Source organism: Lonchura striata, chromosome Z, assembly GCF_050655825.1.
Source record: "Lonchura striata isolate lonStrDom1 chromosome Z, ASM5065582v1, whole genome shotgun sequence".
Lineage (NCBI taxonomy): Eukaryota > Metazoa > Chordata > Aves > Passeriformes > Estrildidae > Lonchura > Lonchura striata.
In genome coordinates this window covers 11,325,901-11,333,146 of record NC_140740.1, presented here as the reverse complement: position 1 = coordinate 11,333,146, position 7,246 = coordinate 11,325,901, and the positions used below count along the sequence as shown (strand labels likewise).

The 7,246-nt window shown below is 47.4% G+C and overlaps 1 protein-coding gene across 1 annotated transcript; it reads left to right on the top strand.

The window, feature by feature from the left end:
* The first annotated feature begins 201 nt into the window (after positions 1-201).
* On the top strand, positions 202-4,754 carry LOC146763629 (serine/threonine-protein kinase PAK 3-like). Its single transcript, XM_085566457.1, has 4 exons — positions 202-293; positions 899-1,016; positions 1,849-1,948; positions 2,390-4,754. Exons 1-4 carry the CDS (start codon positions 244-246, stop codon positions 2,758-2,760), a joined length of 639 nt encoding a protein of 212 aa, XP_085422583.1. The 5' UTR covers positions 202-243; the 3' UTR covers positions 2,761-4,754.
* Positions 4,755-7,246: the final 2,492 nt, after the last annotated feature.

Here is a 7,246-nt window from a genome sequence, read left to right as displayed (position 1 = left end):
CCTGTAACTGGCCCCCAAGGGAGTGGAGCAATGGGCTATTGCAATGTCAGTTCCTAATTACTGCAATGCCTGATCACAAGGCAGTCTGGCACAGCTCGGCTGTGTCATTGCAAAATTACTCGCTCCAGGTGGTCTCATGCCACCAACTTCTCAAGTTACTGGTTTTCAGTGTCATTTTAGGTGGCCATAAAGAAAATAAATCTCCAAGGACCGAGGAAGAAGGAACTAAAAGTCAATGAACTCATGGTTGTGAAGATATATAAGAATCCCAACGTGGTCAACTATTTAGACAGGTGAGTTGTTGTAAATGTTTGTTTACATTCTGCAAACATGCAAGGATATTCAGTGGCAGAAAATAGAGCTGTAATTATTGGTGAATTATTACTGCTCTGCTCATGTCCAATGGCTGGGAAGAGAGTGCATCTTGTCTGCAGGAGTATTCCCTGGCACACATAGTTTGAAAATTATTCAAAAACCTGCATCAGTCATATCTAACTAAATCAATAGGCTGTAAGTTCACAGCCACCATATTATTTTGGGGCTTGATTTTTTTCAACAGTCCTCTTACATCTGGGTAAACTAACATGGATTTTCCTTGGATTGTGTCCCCTCTTTTCCATTGCTTTGCATGCCAGGAAGACCAGGTGGTTATTTCCAGAAACACGCAGTGTGACAGGCTTTTTTATCTCTTCCTAAACTGCAGTTTTTACTTGCTGGCTATTTAAGGCCTCTCCTTTTTCAAAGCTGTGCCTTTCTTCTCGAGACAGGTTGCAAACAATGCACAGCCCAGAGGGAATGTCTATTCCCTTTATTCTCTCCTTGTCACAAAGGGACTTGGAAATAAGAAAACAAACTAACCATGCATGTTTACCTCCATGCTCTTGTTTCCTTCTTTCAGCTACCTTGTGGATAATCAATTCTGGCTGGTTATGGAGTTCATGGATGGAGGCACTCTGAGCGATGTCATCAGCAAGACCTACCTGTCTGAAGAGGAGATAGCAGCCATCAGTCGGGAGGTCAGGGATCCCACCTGTGCTTAAGAGGGTTTGGGCAGGATTGTCTGGGAAACGGGCTCGGAACAGAGAGGTTTCATGTATAAAGCTTTGTTTCCCTAGTGCCAGTATGCTATGGGCAAGTAAAAGCATCTCAAGGGAACTGCCTGCCAGTGCCCCTGCACTCACTGTACTCAGTTCTTGTACTCTTCTCTCCTGCTGTTGTATTCTCGCTCTGCCTCCTGTATTTGTATTTGCCCTTCCCCACCTTGCCTCCTTCTTCAACCTGTCTGTGCTGCATTCCTTGCCTTTAAAAGCAAAGGTGCTGGTGGCAGGATTTGAAATGATCAGCTGAGAAAAAATAGAGACTCATTTCTCACAGTCCTCAACTGAAAAGAACAGTAGTGCAGCCAAAATGCTCTTTGCTTCAGGAAGGTGACTGATGTTATACTCTAAGTCTGTGCTGAGGCCAGCAACAAAACCTTCATCATGCAGCCTCCCACCCAAAAGTGATCCGCTTCACACCAGAGAGAGGGACTTTTTCTTTCTTGGCCAAACCCCTCCTTTGCCCTCTGCATGGAGAAAGCACATCCACTGCAGCAGCAGTCATCCTGGCAGGTTTGCAGGGGACAGTCTAGAACAGCAGGTGCTGTTGCTCTTTCAAAAGCTGACATGCCTTTCCGTAGAAAGGTCCTCCTCTGCAAGTGTTGGAACACAACTCTTCCTCTCAATGGCACTGTGTTCTGCCATTACTCGCCATCCCCATGCAGAGGGAATCTTTTAGAGCTGTTTCCTTTCTGGTGTGATGAAATCACATCACTAATTTTTGCCCTCCTGTTTCTGTTTTCCCTCTCAGTGCCTGCTAGGATTGGATTTTCTTCACTGGAACCACGTGATCTACCGAGATGTGAAGAGTGACAACATCCTTCTCAGAACCAATGGCTCTGTCAAGCTGGGTCAGTATATTCCTGGTCAGGTGCAGTGTTCAGGGATGTGGGGTGAGGGGCTGCTTTGAGTGGCTGCCAGCTCCCCAGAAATGGTGCTGGTGGCAGTGCAGGGCCCCACCACTGGAAGCTGAGCCACAGTTGTAATGTGCACAGGGGTATAAGGAACCACGAGAAGTCAAGAGTGGCGTTGGTTGGTGTGTGTCCATTCCAGAGGGAGGGAGCCACAAACTAAAGCTTCAGGGGAATAAAGGCCACTGCTGTGAGCAGCGTTAAAAAAACTGGGATTTTTTGGAAGTGGCCAATTTCATATGTCCTTGGCTAAAGCCCTAAGGAAACCAAGCGTGGACGGTTCTTCAGGAGATTCAACAACACATAGACTGAGAGTGGGGAATTCTTTTGCTTGGTTTCCTAACTTGAGCTGGCTTTCATGGTATGTTTGTTACTCCACAGCTGACTTTGGCCTCTTTGCTCAGCTCACCCCTGAGCAGCATAGACGGAGATCAGTGGCCGGCACTTCTGGCTGGATGGTGCCTGGAGTGCTGACAGGTCAACCATATGGCCCCAAAGTGGACATATGGTCTTTTGGAATCGTGGGCATCGAAATGGTGGAACGAGAAGTTCCTCACAGGAATGAAACTCCTGTTTCGGTAAGGTGCAAATACTCCCTGATCCCACCTGTCTTTCTCACCTGTCCCATGTCCTGTGTGCCATTGGACAAATCCCGTTGCCATCTGCTGGCACCACTTCCACCAAGGTCCCCTTCTAAACAAGTCCCTGCAGCACGTCAGCATCTGCTGTACATTTGGTTGCATCAGAAGTGAAGTGGCAGTTCAGAAACCTGCCATTTTGGCCTCCAGCCTGCCTGACATTTCTCATTTGCTTTTTGAACTCCGTTGGTGCTCTGTCTCTGAAGGGCAAGAATTTTTCAGTGGAGAGGTTAGACATGTGATAAATATCCTGAGAAACTGAGGTCAGACCTTTCCAGATTCAATTTTATCGGAGAAGAAAAAAAAATGATAAAAAAAAAAAAAGAAACAACCACCAAAGCAATGCCCAAATAGTTTTGTGTAGGAGTGACAGTGGGTAGGATGGTCGGGATGGAGAGAGACAAGAGATGTTTAAAGCCAGGTCTTGGAACTTTCAGTTTATTGCAAAGGGCGTGGGTGCAGGGCCCTGCTTGGAGCTGCCAGCCACAGCTCAGAGCAGTCCCGAAAGTGGAGCCCAAAAGAGAGACCTGAAAGAGTGAGGAAGTTCCTGTTACAATACAATAAATCTTCTTCTGGGCTGAATATTCAAATTTTCACTAACCAATCTAGTACAAGATACAAACACTAGAGCATTTACCTACAGCCTATAAGAATCATTACATTACCATATTGTGTTACATTTTAAACCCTAAAAACTAGTCTTTGGCTCCCTTCTGCCAAGTTAGTAAGGGTCTGCTCTGACTCTTGGACCTGTCTGCCAGCACAGGGTATAGTTTAATCAAAAGGGGATTATCTTCAGCTGGCCATACCATAGTTTTCCAGTTGTTCATTAACTAAGGCTAGTAACTATCTCAAAGCTTACTTTCATTTCAATCTCGCTTACAGTTTCCATGTTCTCAAAATCTTTTTCCAGGCATACATATTTGTAAGGTTTTCCCGTTTCATCTTCCCCAATAGTTTTGCTTTCTTTTTCTTTTTTCAACCACAGCACATCAAGTTTCCTCCATACTGTAGCATCTTTTCCAAGACCTGTGGGTCTTCAAAAATTCCAGGCTTTCAAATCATCTGTACATTGTTCAGTCATGTGTGAGGGTGGCCTGGATAAGTTAAGGATGTGTTTTTCTCCAACTGCAGTAACACTAAACCCTTGGCTGTTTCTGGGTACTTTAACAAGTTGATGAGCTTGCAGCCCGGTGCCTGGGGCTGGGACCCAAGGTGGGCGGTTGATGCCGGTGCTGTGTTCCTTTACCACAGGAGCAGGGTCATCCCTGGCTTGCACAGTTCTGAGGACAGTGAGGACTCCAGCTCCCCACCATGTCCAGTGGCTGAGCTCAGTTGCAGAGAGATGGGATAAAACCCCCTTTGTGACTTCTGGGGGGGGGAAAAGGAAAGAAAGCTGCCATAATTATTTATGCTCCAGGGGAGTGTGCTTGCTGTTTTAGGCTTGGAAATTTTCCTCTGAGTTGAAGAGGATAATGAAGTCTTCTGGTCACCATCTATTTCAGTGCCACCAGCACAGAGCTGTTACTATTGTGATGGGCATTTTTATGGAGACCAGGCTGCAGCCTGGTGTCATGGAGAGCCTGTCAAAACCTCCCACTTCTTACCTACACTGTTTGCGATGGGGACGCCATTAATGCATTGACTTCTTCTTCAGATTTGACCTTGAAAAGGTTTCCTTTTGCCACATAAAGAGGCTGAAACTTGCAGCTGAGAGACAGAGCTGCAGGTGGCTCCTGTGTGCCCAAGCAAGCATTTTCATCCCAATACATGTGTGCAGGCATCTTAAAGGGTCTGTGTTGAATATGAGATTCCAAATGTTTGTTTCCTTACTTTGAGGAATACCTGGTGGATTTCTTTTCTTGCCTCCCATGTACCACTGTTTTCTAGAAGAGGACAAGAAGCTCAATGAGTTTTGGTTTATGACCACTGTGCTTAAGGGACCAACAAGCACTGCAGAGATGCCTTTCCTGTACTAATCCTTGGAAATAGTAGAATGAGTTAGTGTAGCAGAGTCCATCTTTCGAAAAGCCTGTCAGGGTGGTGTGAATCCTGCAAGAAGGAAACATGCTTTGCTGATGTAGCTCCCACTAACTGGGTCAGTCAATGAAATTGACTGCCAAGGCACGATCAGTGGGATGTTGGAAAAGCCGTGGCTTTTTGTTGGTAAAGGAAAGTCATCTTTCCTCTACCATCTGCATCTTACCAGAACCTGCTCTGCAGAGTGGAGCTTAAACACTGGGCTCAGGGAGAGCAGTTACAGAAGGGAAAGAAGCAGGTGGAGCCTCGTGTTTCCTTTTCCTGCAGGCTGAACACCTGATAGCCTGTCTGAGGACCCCTGGGTCCCTGACCACTCTGCTTGTCAGAGAGCCGAGTCCTCAGGAGCTGGATAGTGTAATAAAATCCTCCTCTCTGAAGGTGGGACGACTTACAGGTGGCGTTGTTTCCAAGAGGGTTTATTGAGGAAAAGCAGGTCAGGGAGCGAAGGGAAGACAACCTCTCCGGAAGGGAGCTCTCTCTGAGAGCCCCGAGCAGGGGGTGGGGTGAGGATTATAACTGGGACAAGAGAGGGAGGGTCCAGGTATGAAATGTCCAATGAGGGAAGGCTTCAGGGGCGGAGTCAGGACCGGGTGGCAGGGTTACAACCAATGAGGGTAAGGGGAAGGAGTGGCTTCAGGGAATGAACCAATGAGGATACAAAGAACAAAGAGCTTTCTAGAACTGAGGGATGACAGACATATTGATTGACAAGGACAAGGGGGAAGGTGTCCCTGGGTCCCCTATCGGGTGGCTCTCCAGTGGATGGAGATCCCGGGGAGCAGAGACGATGGAGTAAAGAAATCTCCAGCTGAAGGCGGGTTGGCTCCGAAGCAGCTTTATTCTCTGAGGGCTAGGTGTCAGGGACAGAGCGAAGGGGTGCAGGTAGACAGCCTCACAGAAAGGGAGCTGGCTCCGAGAGCCTCGAATAAGGGGCGGGGTAGGACTTATAACAGGTGGCAAGTAGGAGGGACACGGTACAAAGGGTCCAATAGGAATGGGGTTCGGAGGAGGAATTGGGATGGAATAATTGGGGTACAGCAAATGGGGATGAAGGAAGGGGGCGATAACCGGGGAAGAACCAATTACAGACAGAGAACTTAGGAACATTCTAGAACTAAAGGCAGGTACAAAAATGATGACATAAAGATGGGCATAACTGACAGTTACATAACATAAGGGGAGTGGTAGATTTGATGGGCAGCTTGGAGGTGGGAATCTATACAACAGCCTCCTCCCAAGGCATATTCGGGGGGGCTTTCCCCAAGTCCCCTACCACATCTCCCCCTTCTTTATTAATTAAATAAACATTCCCTAGGGTTTTAACCAACATCTTCTTAAAAATCGCTAAAGCAATGAAAATAATAAGAACGATAACTAAAATCCATAGAAGTCCTCTAATAATCGAGGCTGCCCATCCCGGGACGCCCCATTCAGATAGCAACTTGGTTGCAGGGTCCACAGCCGAAGTCTCAGTTTGTAGGTGTTGAACTTGCGTCTGGATACGCTGGATGCTGGCTTGAATAGATTTGCTTCTTGATGTCAAGTTGAAACAGCACAGTCCTTCAAAGTCCTCGCAGCTGTGGCCATGGGCTAACAGCAGAAAGTCTATTGCCGCCCGATTTTGGAGGGTGGCCTGCCTGGTGTTCTGTTCGTCCGCCAAGAGATCGGAGAGGGCGGCGGATGATGCGTTGGCATGCTTCCCTATCCAGCACTCCAGGTGAGAAAGCTCACCGAGGGCTTTAGCAACCGCATACCACGGTAGGAAAATGGAAGCGGCAACCCTCTTTGTTTTTCCCCAATTGTAAGTTTTGTCATCACAATTTTGATCAAATTGGTCGTATGATCTTTTTCGTCTGGCCAATTGTCTTTCTTTCTTCCAATCCATAATTTGGGTTTTATTTGGAGTGAGGGTAGTAAGCTTGCCAAGGCTACACGGTCCTCCCTGGAGCCGAGATGGGATGCCTTACCATACTCTGTCCCCACAGACAAGAAACATTCCCCGGGGCAATGACTTGGGACTAATGGAGGAAACAGAGATAATTGGACTTGTATAGTTACACCAGCTAGCCGAATTGTATTTTTTATTGAATGGCGTAACATCTTTTCTGTAGGTGTTTTTGGCCAAGTCAATCCCATGCCAATTCTGACTTGGCCTCTTAAAATAAAACTTTACACAGTATGTGGCAGGAGAGGACCCCAACAGATCCAATTCTTGGGGCTCCTCTTTTGAATTTGGCAATATTTTCGTCCATGCGTCCCAAGTGTCGACCGGGTTAGGTCTCCTGCCCGTGGTTCGGAGCAGGTCGGAGTTGGAAACTGGCCAATCGTCAGCTACCAGAGGGACTCCTACCAGGCATGTGGACAACGGGTTGTCCACATTGCCCATGGTCAAATAAAAGTTCTCTTGCTGCAAGGACTTTGCCAGCGTTACCCAGACGTTTTCCTTCGGCTGTGGCACAATCCAGCCATCCGCCGCCTGCAGCCACATGATGGTCAGAAGTGTGAAGCTTGCGGCCAGCCGGATACGTTGGGGCGTCCACTCTTGTGGGTTGTTGGTGGA

What these genes read in the sequence shown, in the direction of transcription:
- LOC146763629 (XM_085566457.1), top strand. Translation starts at nt 244, where the DNA reads ATGGTTGTGAAGATATATAAGAATCCCAACGTGGTCAACTATTTAGAC. An exon ending in GTGGTCAACTATTTAGACAG is followed by an intron (nt 294 to 898) that starts GTGAGTTGTTGT and finishes TCCTTCTTTCAG; the next exon opens with CTACCTTGTGGATAATCAAT. An exon ending in TAGCAGCCATCAGTCGGGAG is followed by an intron (nt 1,017 to 1,848) that starts GTCAGGGATCCC and finishes TTTCCCTCTCAG; the next exon opens with TGCCTGCTAGGATTGGATTT.